General features: G+C 49.5%; 1 protein-coding gene across 2 annotated transcripts in view; it reads left to right on the top strand.

Moving 5' to 3' along the window:
- CYTH3 (cytohesin 3) overlaps positions 1-14,930 on the top strand; it is a 95,546-nt gene that overhangs the window by 69,046 nt on the left and 11,570 nt on the right. For both annotated transcript variants that reach the window (XM_060120243.1, XM_060120242.1), the window contains exons 2-5: positions 108-190; positions 2,446-2,510; positions 2,968-3,034; positions 11,151-11,269. In XM_060120243.1, the coding sequence (XP_059976226.1) occupies positions 108-190; positions 2,446-2,510; positions 2,968-3,034; positions 11,151-11,269 (334 nt within the window). The remainder of the gene's footprint in view (positions 1-107; positions 191-2,445; positions 2,511-2,967; positions 3,035-11,150; positions 11,270-14,930) is intronic.

Raw genomic sequence — 14,930 nt, 5'->3', positions numbered from 1 at the left:
TGCTGGCTTGTACATATGCCCATCTTCAGCCTCACCAGAAGTTGGCAAATTGTTCTTTGGAGTAGCTGTTGTTTACTTGTTTAACTTGATTTTTTTTTTTCTTTCAGTGCCTGAAGACCTCTCATTAGAAGAGAGAGAAGAACTTTTAGACATTCGTCGAAGAAAAAAGGAACTTATTGATGACATTGAGGTAAAAAAATGTCTTTTAGTTTTTGCTCTTAGGTAAAATTGTAAATCAGGTCATTTGCAGAGACGTGGATGGACCTAGATACCGTCATACAGAGTGAAGTAAGTCAGAAAGAGAAAAACAAATATCGTATATTAACGCATGTATGTGGAATCTAGAAAAATGGTACAGGTGATCTTATGGGCAAAGCAGAAATAGAGACACAGACGTAGAGAACAAACATTTGGATACCAAGGGGTGAAGGGCGGGGGGTTGAATGAATTGGGAAATTGGGATTGACGTATATACATGACTATAAAACAGATAGCCTACTGTATAGCACAGGGAGCTCTACTTGGTGCTCTGTGGTGACCTAAATGGGAAGGAAGTCCAAAAAAGAGGGGATATATGTATATGTATGGCTGACTCACTTTGATGTACAGCAGAAGCTGACATAGCAGTATAAAGCAACTATACTCCAATTAACAAAAAAAATGGATAAACAACAAGGTCCTACTGTAGAGCACAGGGAGCTATATTCAATATCCTGTGATAAACCAGAATGGAAAAGAAAATGAAAAAGAATATATGTGTGTGTGTGTGTGTGTGTGTGTGTACGTACGTGTACGTACGTACGTACCTGAATCACTTTGCTGTACAGCAGAAATTAACACAACATTGTAAATCGACTATACTTCAATAAATTTTTTAAACATTGTACATCAAGTAGCTTCATGAAAATGTAAACAAGTGGGTATTTAGTCTGCGTTTCTCCGGACCATACGGAGAGGCAGAGTGTGAGAGTCACCCAGGCTGGTGAAGCGGAGCTCGTGCTCACGGGGCGGCGTGGACTCACTGGAAGAGCAGTCATGCCTGGAGTCACGGGCGAGCGACGTGTGACTCCGCAGTCACGAAGGGTGTCTTCACACGGCAGTGGCGCCTGCACACGTGCTGCTCCCGGAAGTCTGTGGCGAGGCCCCGCTTCGTCTGCCAGGGTCCCTGGCATGCTGCCTGGCACATTGTTGGCACTCAGGTGTCTTTTGAATAATGGACTAAACATGTATTGAGTTCTAGCTGTGCACCGAGCGCCTACTAGCGGGTGGGAGTGGAGTGACGGAACACAGGTAGCCACCCGTGCACCTTCCACACGTGTGTGCTCCGAGGACAGGGTGGAGGGGTCCCGTGGGAGACCCAGAGGAGTCAAGCCACCGTCTCCGAGTCAGAGCGTCTGTACTAGCTGCAGGAACGATGCAGAGCGGCAGCGCTCGCGGCTCCCGTCCGGGGCTTCCTCGGGAAATCGGCTGCACGTGTGGCTGCTCCCTGGAAGCTCCCTAACCGCTGTCCCGCCGAAGTCTGTGTGGCCTCCCCGGCCACTTGCTGCGGAACCGAGCCGTGTCCAGACAGTAGCTCCTTTCTAGGGGCTCACCGTTTGAGCCCAAAGTTTCTTAGCACCTGAGATCATAGGGTCTGAATAAAAATCTCTTTGTATTTGAGAGAGAATTCACGAAACTTTTTCTTCTAAGGTTACCTGTCATTCTCAGAAGAGTCAGATAACCCAGAACGCGTGCTTTGGTTGAGGAACAAGAACATACTGTAAGGCTAGCGTCCCGATTTGGGTGTTCGCAGTAATAGTGCCCGTGGAGCCCCGTGGAGCTCCAGCGGCCTCACTTCTGAGTTGAGGACGCCGAGGCCCAGGAGGTCAGAGCTCTCTCAGCCGGTACGTGGTGGGGAGTCCGTCCCTGCTGGGGTCCTTGGCCTGTCTGAGGGCCCCAGGCAAGATCGTTGTCACCTCCTGGGCTCTGTCCACGGTGCCTCGTCCCATGTAAAGTGAGACGGTGGTTGGAGGCCCGATACTGACCTGAGTCTAAGCCTCGCCCCAGGTCTTCCCAAGAAGTCAGGTGCCGGCGAAGGCAGGTGGGCGTGTGTGGGTGACGTATGATGGGACTCATTGCTTTCCTTTTGCTGTTTGTATCTTTTTACACCTGTGATGTTCTCCCCAGGGTCCCTTCTTGATTTTACACACAAACACTCCAGGATCTGCCCACGGGACCCCTCTGCCTTCGTTCTGATGGGAGGTGGACAAACAGTAATTTTGTTTGCTCCTGAGTCAGGGTGGCTCTGACTACGAGCCTCTCTGTGTCCGTAAGCCGTGCTGGTTTCTCCACACCTGTGATGTCCCGACAAGACCTGAGGGGACCTTGCACCTGGGGGGCTAAAAGGTCTCTGAAGGCGGAGGCCCCCTCTCTCACCCCCACAACGCTTTCTTTCTTTCTCAACAGAGGCTGAAGTATGAAATCGCGGAAGTGATGACGGAGATCGACAACCTCACGTCCGTGGAGGAGAGGTGAGCAGCTGTGGCTGCACCTTCCGGTCACCCTCCAGCCGAGCTCGTGACGCTGTGGTGGCCACGGCGGAGCGGGCTTTGGGGCTGGGCGGGGGGGAGCCTGTCGGGGCCTCTGGTCCTCCTCCTCCGCCCCCTCACCTTCCCTGCTTCTCCCCTCCCCACGTGGTCCAGTTCACCGTCAGGCCTTGTAGTTGAGGAAGCCACGCAGGCCCCTCAGAACACCCTGCCCAGACATGACCTTTCTGTGTAACAAGAAGCTCTGCTTTTGCTGAACAAGTTAGCAACTGTGAAACAAAAGAGCTGCAGTGGCCGTACCTCTGCTGCTTCCACCTGGGCAGGGGGGCCTGGGGGCCTGTGTCCTTTCCTTTCCCGAGTTGTCCTCTTGGGAGGGGACGTGAGCTCCCGGTGCTTTGTGCAAATGTCCAGTAACGACTTCTTAATTCGTTCAAACGCACAGCAAAACTACTCAGAGGAACAAGCAGATAGCCATGGGAAGGAAGAAATTCAACATGGATCCCAAAAAGGTAAGAGGACATCTTCAGTTTTCTGGCCTGTGAGAGATGGATGGATGGATGGATTCATCGATTTTAAAGACGTGCTCCCTCGTGGACAAGGGTGGGCGGATACCTCGTAAAGACACTGCATTGATGTTCAGTTTTACCACAAAGGGGGCTGCTGATGAGCGGGGGCAGCAGAAGTCCCTGGACCAGAAGGCCTTTCTTTAGGAAGTTCCGAGTCGGGGCTGGCCTCACAGGAGCTGCCCGACGCTCAGTCAGGCCCCTTGGTTCCCCCAGGCTGAGCTTTTTGCTGGCCCTCAGGAGCCCCAGGCCAGGGAGTCACATGGCCCATCGGGGCAGAGATGGTAGATTTTATGGTCTAGGGGGTTAAAAGGTTCAAGGGAGAGGTCTTCCTTCCTTTCATTTACCTTAAAAAGAAGACATCTGTCTGAAAGACCAAGCGACTCCAGATTTAAGCCAATATCTTGGTCTTTCCTCAAGTTGGATTTTCTAGGAAAGCACCCCCCAAGAAATGAAACCTGCAACATGTAGCATCTTGTTTTTGAGATCTGAGCTAAAGGACCTATTAGCTGAACCTATAAAGCTTTGTGGAACACATGGCTCAGCGTAACATCATTTTGGTTTTGAGAAGAGTGGACCTGATCAGCCGCTAAGGTTATGCTCTAGGACAGGAGAGGAGAGACGTGTCCACAGAGAGGTGGCCTCAGGCCCTCCCTGCCGGTGACTTCATTCCTCACTGGTCTTTTGTTGTTGTTTGGTTGGTTGGTTGCACCAGATCTTAGTTGCGGCAGGTGGGCTCCTTAGTTGTGGCATGCGAACTCTTAGTTGCGGCATGCATGTGGGATCTAGTTCCCTGATCAGGGATCGAACCCTGGTTCGATCGGGCCTCCTGCATTGGGAGTGTGGAGTCTTATCCACTGCCCCACCAGGGAAGTCCCCTCACTGGTCTTTAATTGGCGTTCACTTCTAACGTCTTCCTTGTTTTTCCTGGCATCTCTGTACTAATGACTTAATTATTTGTTCATTCGGCAAATGTTTGCTGATGGCTGGAATTACACTGCACAAGATCTCAGATCTGTAAATTTACATCTGTAGGTACAAGCACGGTTGCAGATGTTATTTAAAGATATACGTACCACTTTCCCTATTCAAGGTTTGCACATTTGGGTTTTGTCAAGATATTAGCAGGGCTGCAGCACAAGAGGGTCTCTGTTTAACTCGGGTACTCTGGCCACTGTGCAAGTTTTCCTGTTGCTTCCTAATTCTCTGCTTACAGGGTATAAATCAACCCCAGATTGTCAGTGAGAACAATTCAAATTGTGAACTTGGTAATGATTTGATACTTGGGATTAGTAACAGTCTTTTTTCTTTTTTTTTTTTTTAGAAGTTGAGTTTATAGAGTAGAATTATCAGCAGATGTAATAAGCATTGGAAGCATCTCAGGAGAGAGACGGTCTAACAAGAGGAAGTTTTAAAAACTGGGCCTTAAATTTTCAAGTGCAGCGCAGGGTAGCACGCCGTTCAGTTCGCGGAGAGATTCAGATCTTCTCTCGAAACAGACAAATAAGTACTTGCGTTGAGTGGTGCCTGAAGTCCCCACCGTCAGGGTCTTGCCTCTTGTCTTATTTTACATACACTGTGCGTCAGATTTACAATAATAACGGCTACCGTTTATTGAGAAGTAACTCTGTCAGGAGCTGTGCTAAGGAAGCACGTGGCCTGGCAGACTTTAGTCCCTACGACGACCTCCTGAGGTTGGTTCCTGTGTTACCTCCTGTGTCACACTTGGGGAGCGGCCAAGGAGCACAGAACCCGACGCTGAGACTCATGCCTGTAACTGTGGTGCTTCCTGGGCTCTGGCAGACTCTGGGGTTGGTTCGTAGGTGGCCTTGAGCCCAGCCTAGGCGGCCCAGGCCCCTGGCCAGCCCTGTGGTATCTGCTGACCCGTCTTGGACATGGGTGTTTCATCTGCTGTGCCTGGGCTGCGGCGCATTGCACCACAGGCTTTGTCTTGTGTTACTATTCACCTAAAAGAGTTTTTGAAATATTAATCCTTGGTTCCATTTGACAACTTACTTGTAATTACGTTGTGCGATAAAAGCACTTGACACATTTAGTCTGCATGTTTGCTTTTTCTGGGAATAATTATCAAAATTCTCTGGTTTTGTAGACTTGGTTTTCAGCACTTGCAGTCAACGCCAGCCGCCATAACAAAATACTGTACACTGGGTGCCTTAAGCCACAGGTTAATTTTGCTCACAGTTCTGGAGGCTGGACGTCCAAGATTATGGTGAGGTTCTGGTGAGGACCCTCTCCCTGGCTTGCAGACGGCTGTCCAGGAGCTGTGTCCTCACACGGCAGGGAGGGGGCAGGCTCGCCGGCATCTCTGCTTATAAGGACACTGATCCCATCAGCCCAGGGCTCTGCCCAGATGACCTCATCGAACCCAGATCACCTCCCAGAGGGCCCACCTCCTGATACCATCACATCGGGGATTAGGACTTCAGTGTAGGCATTTTCAGGGGACACATGCGTTCAGTCTGTAACAGCACTGGATGATCTCACAATTCAAACTTGTATCTCCGCTGTGGCCCAGGCCCCTATTAGACCACGTGATGTTGTGAAACGCGAGGCTCTTGTCACAGTGGATTTGTTCTTTCAGGCCAGGAGGAGGATTTAAGTCCCAGAGCGCTAACACAGTGAGCAAGAAGCTTTGGCTTGTTCGGGTACGTGGATACCCAGGAGTAGCACTTGGGTTTATAAATACAGAAGAGAGACGGTTGATGAGATCAAGGAAGCTGAAAACACTCGGCAGACTCTCGCTTTTATTCCCAACTTCCTAGAAGTGCCTTTAAAAACATAATACATAAATGTGCAACAAGCAGGAGTGGACTCAGTGGCCTAGCAGTTGAGGAATCCCTTAAAGACACAAGAAGAATTGCCCAAAGCACAAGGAAGGGAGAGGAGGCTGTAGGAAAGGGAGCAGCATCAGGGCTACTGCCTGCTCAGAGGCAGGTGTGGGTGTCGGGCCATCGTGAGGGTGGGCATCAGACCCTTCCCCTCGTGTCGAGCAGTGGAGTGTGCCCCCAGGTGGGAGAAGCCGGGGGGGCGCTTAGTCCGTGAAAAGGGGGCCACATCTTTGGGGGCTGCCATCACTAAGGGGGAAACACCCACTGACGGAGACCAGCTGCCGAGCCCTCACCCCCACCCCGCCTGCGTAACCCGCCCCTCTGCTAAATCCCTGGAGGCAGCCGCCACGAAAGTGGGAAACAGACTGTGTTCCAGCTCCCAGAGCATCCTCCATGCAAATTTGAACAGCCAACCAGGAACCAGCGAAGTGGGAGGAAACAGACACCACGAAAGAGACGTGGACTCAACCAACAGAAATGAACTGGCTCTGGAGGAAGTAGACCTCATAGAAACAACAGAAGGAAACATTAAAAGTAGGATATTCATATGCATGTGTTTGTATTTTATATAAATCTCATCAAAGAGACGTGATAGGACGTTGCTTATTCATGATACAGAAGTGGGGAGTTGGGGGAAAGATCCTTGGAAGTGAAAACAGCATCAGGTAAAAACCTAAGGGCTGGGCTGGAACCCACAGAGGACCCGGCTGCAGATTGATTCATGAGCCGAAGGTGGAGTTGGGTGATTCTCGCCGTAGCTGCGCGCGGAACTGCAAGGGGACGTGGATGACAGGCCCGACAGCTCAAAGGTTGCTTCATAGAAGTCCCCAAAGGAGAGAAAAGAAAATGGAGTGGGGACTTCCCTGGCGGCACAGTGGTTAGGAATCCGCCTGCCAGGGCTTCCCTGGTGGCGCAGTGGTTGAGAATCTGCCTGCCAATTCAGGGGACACGGGTTCGATCCCTGGCCCGGGAAGATCCCACATGCCGTGGAGCAACTAAGCTCGTGCGCCACAACTACTGAGCCTGTGCTCTAGAGCCCGTGAGCCACAACTACTGAGCCCGCGTGCTGCAACTACTGAAGCCCACACGCCTAGAGCCCGTGCTCCACAATGAGAGAAGCCACTGCAATGAGAAGCCTGCACACTGCAATGAAGAGTAGCCCCCGCTCGCTGCAGCTAGAGAAAGCCCGCGGGCAGCAATGAAGACCCAACATAGCCAAAAATAAATTAAAAAAAAAAAAAAGAATCCGCCTGCCAATGCAGGGGACATGGGTTCGAGCCCTGGTCCGGGAAGATCCCACATGCTGCGAAGCAACTAAGCCTGTGAGCCACAACTATTGAGCCTGCGCTCTAGAGCCCCTGAGCCACAACTACTGAGCCTGTGAGCCACAACTACTGAGCCTGTGAGCCACAACTACTGAGGCCCGTGTGCCTAGAGCCCGTGCTCTGCAACAAGAGCAGCCCCCACAATGAGAAGCCCACGCACCGCAACCAAGATCAGCCCCCGCTCGCCGCAACTAGAGAAAGCCCGTGTGCAGCAACAAAGGCCCAAGGCAGCCAAATAGATAAATTTAAAAAATAATAGTAAAAAAAATTTTTTTAAAACCTTAAAAAAAAAAGAAACTGGAGTGGAGGAAATATTTCAAAAAAATATTGGAATATTTCAGAACTAGATTAAGATCAAGTCCTCAAATTCAGAGGGTTCACCAAATGCTAAGCAGGATACATTTCTTAAAAGACCTATATGCATAGATATATTGAGTAAGATATCAGGAAACCTGTGGATTAGGAGAAGTGTACAAAATTTCCAGGAAGGAAAGAGCAGATTCTCTAAGAAGAAACAAAATCACAGCAAGCTCGTCATCAGCAGCACCGAGTCAAGGGAAATCATGTTTTCTGAAGTCTGGGGACAAGTGATTTAAATTAACCACTAAGACCTTCTCTGAGTGCCAGAAATGGAGTAGTTGGAGTAGTACGTCTCTGATCCAGAGGTGAGCCCAAGGGCGAGATGCGGGGTTGAAACAAAGAGGAGCAGAGAGACCAGAAGCACTTACAGTTAAGTCTACGTAGTGATCGTTGTAAGAATACTTTTAAAAGTTAGGTCCCAGGTTATCTCAATATGTAAGTAGCAAGAAGGAAAGGAAGGAAATTAAAAGCTGGCTAAGGTTTTCTGGATGTTGGTAGGTGAATATAAGTTTAAAAATTTGTTAAAATTAAGAGTCGCCACTAAAAATAGCAATCACATAGGACTTCTGAATTATTAGTGTTTACCTAATGTATTCGTTTTCTAGGGCTGCCGTCACAGACTGCCACAACCTTGGTGGCTTCAGTCAACGGAAACTCATTCTCTCGCAGTTCGGGAGCCCGGGAGCCCGGAATCCAGGTGTGGGTGGGGCCTGTTCCTTCCCGAGGCTCCAAGGGAGCCTCTGCTGCAGCCTCTGTCGCAGCTCCCGGGGCTGCCAGCGCCCTTGCCCGGGGCTGCATCCCTCCCGGAGTGTGACGTCTCCTCCCCTCTGGACGGGGTGCGCGTCCTCGGGCCGAGAGCAGGCCTCTTCCTCTGCCGTCTCCTCACCCCCTCCCGGGTGCAGCCGGCCCCTTCCTCCTTCGCAGCTGCGCTCTCTGCCTGTGGCCTGGGCTCACGCCAGTGGCTCCGTGTTTTCCATGACCAGGGAGGGCCTCCGTCTGTTGCACAGGGAGCTCAGGCTTCCCTCGGGGCCTCCTCTGCCTGCCTTATGTGACGTTTAAGCACAGAAGGGATCCCCTCGTGCTGAGCCCGTCTGCCTTCCCAGATCCTGGGAGGTGGTTAGATGGCACTTCCTCTCGGAGAAGTTTCCGAGTGACTGGGGAGCGTTGGGTTTTAGAGCAGGTCGTGTGCACCTGGAAGAGTCCAGGAAAGCCTCATCCGCAGCCCGTTCAATTCTGGGGGCCGTAGGCTGACGGGGTTGCCGGGGCCCCTTGGCCGCAGAGATTGCCGGTCGGATGACTCTGCAGACAGCCGGCAGGGTGGGGAGAGAGCAGGGTCGGAAGGATGCAAGACCCTCTCGCAGCCTCGGCCCCACTGAGGACACACAGCCAAGTAGCATCCGCAGAAGGGAGGCTGGCCGCTGGGCCACCACCCTTACTGGTGTCACAGCCGAAGTGGTCACGAAAGAGCAGGCCAGGGCTGTCACCCCGGTGTGAGCCTCGATCCCCCAGGGAGCCTCTGCTCCTGCTGGTCCCTGTGTCCCCGACCTCGGGCTCCTAGGAGGCCCTCTCCCCTGCCCCCACAGTGTTGGGAGCGGCAGAGCCTCCTGTCTGCACCCACAGCCGGCCCGGGACTCCTCACGACAAGGGCTGCAGCGAGGCAGCAGCTCTGCCTCTGGCCTCTCGGCAGGGCTTTCAGGTCAGACTCGGAACCTCTGCCCAGCCCCCCAGAGCTCCCCTCCGTCACGGAGCCCTGAGGGCATCCCCAGCCCTGCAGTCTCCCCTCACCGTGCTCCATGGGCCCCTGGGCGTGGCATCGGTCCCCTGAGTAAGGAGCGCCAGCACCGCCCTTGTCCAAGGCCTTGTTTTCCGGAATTTGGGTGAGGACAGTTGCACACCTAGGATCAGAATGCTTTGTTCCAGTGTGTGTGTGTCTTCAGATTTGGAAGATGATACCCAGGGGGCTGTACCCACTTAAGCTCCCACCAGAAATATAGGGCAGTTAATTTAAGATTGTCAGACTTACTGTTTTTTTTTTTGGTAAACTTTTTTTTTTTTGAAGAATAACATGGTGCACAAAATTTAAATGTACAGCTTGAAGAATTTTAACAGATTTAAATACCCATGTAACCACAACCCAGAACAAGACGCAGCTGTGGAACATTACAGGGCACCTTCCTGGCATCTCCTCCTAGGGAATGAATTCTGCGCTATCAGCATAGATGAGTGTTGCCTTTTTAAGAATTTACGTAGGTGGAATTAAAATATGCTGAGTCCTTTTATCCATGTCACGTCTGTAGATTCGTCTGTGCTATTGTTGATTCCATCGCGTGCTATAGTCTTCCATCATGTGAATGTGCTACAATGTTCTTGTCGGTTCTCTTACTGACCCACTGTTGGGTTGTTTCCAGTTTTTAGAAATTCTGAATGAAGCTGCTGTGGACATTCATGTGTTTAAAAAAATGACTAGACTCTTCAGATGGATTCGTGGGGCATGAGAGACCCCTGGTCTTGGGCCCTTAGGCTGTTAGCTGCTTTTGTAGAAACAGCTTCCGGGCAGAATTCCCTCTTCCCTTACAAGCTGTCCAACGTGTATTTTGAAACCAGCTCAGAAGCTCTGCCCGAGGTAAATTTTTGCTATTATTAGGGCTTCCCGTGAGACAGAGAACCGATAGTTCGGGCCCAGCAGCCCCTCTGCAGCCGCTCATAGAGACGGTTGGGCTGGTCTCCGCAGGTCCTTCCATGGGTGTGGATTTGTCTGCCGTGAGCTCAGTGGCATGGTGACTGGTTACCTGTTCAGCCACAGGTGGCAGCCCATCCGTGAAGACGGCTTATGCAGCGGGCTGTCTTCTCACGGCAGAGGGCCGCAGGGCGTCGAGTGGTTCCCGGGTGGCAGGACTGGGGTCCTGTGTTCTCCCCAGCCTTTCCCTGTATGCCGGCTGCCAGGGCTCCTGCCATCACATCTGCATTCAGGGCAGGAAGGAGGAGGGAAGAGCTGTCAGGTCCCCTTTTATCAGGGAAGGAGCAGCTTTCCTGGGTCCTCCTCACAGGCTTCATCTCTGTCTGTTTAACCAGATCTGTTCACAAGGTCATTTCTGGTTGCAGGGGAGTCTGGGAAGCGGGGCTTGGGATGGGTGTTGGGTCGGTCAACCATGTACGATGTGTTCCTGTCGCACACGGCACAGATCATTTTCCTGAGCCGGGGAAATTCGGTGTCCTTGTTCCTTCTGCTTGTATGATCTCTAATAACACTTAGAACTGTAACTTGTTTGTTACTTGTTTGTCTTGTTACTTGTTTGTCACTTGTCAGTAACTTGTTCGTCTCTTAGCCTGTGCATTTGCCAGGAGGCGTGGAAGTGCTTTTCTCTGATGGGTAAAATGTGTTATGGTGGATGTGAGAATCCCATCGTGCTCTTGTATTAGTTTTGCCGTGTCCAAACCAGTAAGGTCACGACACTAAATGTATTTCTCTTTGAAATACGAGTCTGGTGACCCTCCTAACCGATGCTTCCTTTTTACGCTCCTATTCAGGGAATTCAGTTTCTAATAGAGAACGACCTGCTGCAGTGCTCCCCGGAGGACGTGGCCCAGTTCTTGTATAAAGGGGAAGGCCTGAATAAGACCGTGATCGGGGACTACCTGGGTGAAAGGTGAGTTCAAGGGCAGGGGGCAGCCCGCCCACCCGGGCCGACCCTTGCATCAGGGTCTATCACGTGGGCTCTGGGGGTGGCTGTGCTGGCCGAGCGAGTCCAGGGCAGCCGTATCCTCCCCTGTGCCCTTGTGAGCAGAGAGGGGTGGGTGTCCTGGGGCTGGGCGGGGTCGCCGTTCCTCTGGAATCCTCTGCTCATCCAGGACACCAGGACAGAACCAAGAATGCCACTGCCTCTCGCTCCCTGCCTCGGAAAGCGTCTTTGGTTGCTTTGCACAGAAATACCCGGATCTCTCAGCTGTCGCCTTTCTTTCCCCTGTTAGTTGGGGGTATGAGTAAAGGTAGAAGGTTGTTATTTTTTAAATGGAGAGCGGCCAGTCAGGCTTACCTTCTCGACCGTCTCCACCTAAAAGGGCAGGGCAGGAGTCCTCAGGCAGCGCATCCCCTGAATGTGTCAGAATAGACTTGGGCAAGGAACAGACAGCAGTGTTTTTAAACAGAAGGCCAGTAGTCGCTCAGCCAGCGTGGTTTCTGTTTCGAGCTTTTCATTAAAAATACTTGATCAAAAGTGAAAAGCAGGACACTTCCCAGCTCACTCTGTGAGGCCAGTGCTACCTGATACCAAAGTCAAAGACATCACAATAAAAGAAGTCTACAGACCAATATCATGTATGACTGTAGAAGCAAAAATCCTCAGCTAAATACTAGCAAATCAAATCCAGCAATATCGAAGAAGGATTATGCACCAGAACCCTTGCACAACACGGGTTTGAACTGGGCAGGTTGACTTGTATGTGGATCTTTTTCAGTAGTAAATACCACAGAACTGCGTGATCCACGGTTGGTTGAATCTGCGGATGCAGAGCCGTGGAGATGGAGGAGCCCCGTCTGTAGAGGGCGGTGTAAGTTCACACACATCTTCAACTGAGTGGAGGGTCGCTGCCCCTAACCCCCATGTTGTTCAAGGGTCAACTGTATTCATTATCTTACGAATGCCAGGTTAGGTCAACATACGCAGATCAGTTACCAATAGATGCCATATCAATAGAAGAAAGAGCCAAACCCACACGATCATCCCAGTAGATTTAGGAAGAGCGTTTGACAACATTTACTGCTTCATAATAAAAACACTCAAACTAGGAAAAGAAGGGAACTTCCTCAACATTATAGGGGGCACCTGTGAAAACCCACAGCTTCGTGCTTCCCCCTTAAGTTCAAGACTGTTCTCAGCACTTCCATTCAGCTTGGCACTGGCAGTTTGAGCCAAGGCAGTTAGGCAGGAAAATGAAAGTAAAGGCATCTAATTTGTAAAGGAAGAATTAAAACCATTTGTATTTGCAAATAACATAATCTGGCATATAGAAAATCCTGGGGAATCACTAACAAACTATTAGAACTAATAATTCCAGTAATGTTGCAAGATATCAGATCAATATACAGTTTCACTCATATGTCTATACAGAAGCATTGAAAATGCTAAAAAGGATATTATAAGAAAACAGCTCCATTTACAGTAGCATTAAAAAGAATAAGACACTTAGGAATAAATTTTAACAAAAGAACGAAATTTTGACTCTGAAAACTGTAACGTATTATTGAAAAAAAATTAAAAGATCCAAATAAGTGGAAAGACATCCATGTTCATGGATTAGAAGACTTAAATATCACAAAAATGGCAGTACCTTCCACATTGGTAAACAAATTTAACATGGGACTTCTCTGGTGGCGCAGTGGTTGGGAATCCGCCTGCCAATGCAGGGGACACAGGTTCGAGCCCTGGTCTGGGAAGATCCCACATGCCACGGAGCAACTAAGCCTGTGCACCACAACTACTGAGCCTGTGCTCTAGAGCCCGTGAGCCACAACTGCTGAGCCCGCGTGCCACAACTACTGAAGCCCGCGCGCCTAGAGCCCGTGCTCCACAACAAGAGAAGCCTCCCCAATGAGAAGCCCGTGCACTGCAATGAGGAGTGGCTTCTGCTCGCTGCAACGAGAGAAAGCCTGTGTGCAGCAACAAAGACCCAACGCAGTGAAAAAATAATTAACTAAAAAAATTTTTTTAAATTAAAAACAAACAAAACAAATTTAATGTACTCCCTAGCAAAATCTGAGCTAACTTCTTTGTAGAAGTTGACAAGCTCATCCCATAATTCATGTAGAAATTCAGGGGACCCAGAATAGCCACAACTGTCTTGGAAAAAAAAGAACAAATTTGGAGAACTTAACACTTCCCAATTACAAAACAGACTAAGGCTACACTAATCAAGACAGTGTGGCATTGGCATAAGAGTAGAAGGAAAGGCCATGGAATAGAATTTGAGAATCCAGAAATAAACCCTCATATATACATCAGCTGAGGGGCCAACATCATTGAGCGGGGGAATGAATGGTCCTTTCAGCAAGTGGTGTGGGGACCGTTGGACAGCCACCTGCAAAAGAGTGTCAGGGGGTCACTCACCATATACAGAAATTAAAGTGGGTCAAAGACCTAAGTATAAGCACTAAAACTATAAAACACTGAGAAGAAAACACAGGGGTAAATCTCTGTGACCTTGGATTAGGCAAGGGTTTCTTAGATATGACAGCAAAAGAAGAAAGTAGAATCATCAAATTTCAAAACATCTGTGCTTCAGAGGACGTCCTCAAGAAAGGAAGAAGACAACCCAGAGAATAGAAAATATTTGCAAGTCATATATAAATGTGATGAAGACTTGTATCTAATATATAAAAAGAATTCTTACAACTCAGTAATAAAAAGACAAATAATTATAAAATGGGCCAAGGATCTGAATAGACATTCATCCAAAGAGGATATACATAGGCATATGATAAGGCCAATAAGCGTATGATGAGATGCTCAACATCATTAGTCATCAGGGAAATGCAGCTCAAAACCACGGTGAGACGGCACTTCATATCCACTAGGGTGGCTGTAATTAAAGAAGATGATAAATGTTGGTGAGGATGTGGAGAAACTGGAACCCTCATACACCGCTATATAAAACATGGGGCAGCCACTTTGGAAAGTAGTTGGCCGTTCTTCAAAATGGTAAACTTACCATGTGATCCAGTAATTCTACTCTAGTTACAAACCCAAGGGGGAAAAAAAAACTTGTATGCACAAAAACTCGTGCACCAGTGTTCACAGCCACATTGCAGCCCCAAAGTGGAAACAACTCAGATGTCCAGCAGCTGACAAATGGATAAAGAAAATGTCTCTCCGTATGATGAAATGTTACTGGGCATGAAGAAGAAAGGAAGTATTGATACACATGCTACAGCGTGGATTTAAAACATTGAAAACATTGTGATAGGAAAAGAAGTCAGTCACAGAAGGCCATGATGTTCACTGCAACGAGGAATACATTTTATATGAAATGCTCAGAACTGGCAGGTTTATAGAGACAGGAAACAGGGGGGTTGCCTGGCGCTGGGGCACTGTGAGGATGGGCAGGCGATGGCTGAGGTGTGGGCGTTCTTTCTGGGGATGAAAATGTGCCAGAACTGCTCGTGGCGATGGTTGCACAGATCTGTGACATACTAAGTATGCTAAAAACTGTTGGATGATACACTTGAAATGGGTGAACTATACAGATTGTGAATGATGTTTCGACAAAGCTGTTTCTTAAAGAAATGGAGGGGTCTGCTAGGAGTTCAGGCAC

This window comes from Mesoplodon densirostris, chromosome 16 (assembly GCF_025265405.1).
Source record: "Mesoplodon densirostris isolate mMesDen1 chromosome 16, mMesDen1 primary haplotype, whole genome shotgun sequence".
NCBI classification, from domain to species: Eukaryota; Metazoa; Chordata; class Mammalia; order Artiodactyla; family Ziphiidae; genus Mesoplodon; species Mesoplodon densirostris.
This window is presented reverse-complemented; position numbering and strand designations above follow the sequence as displayed.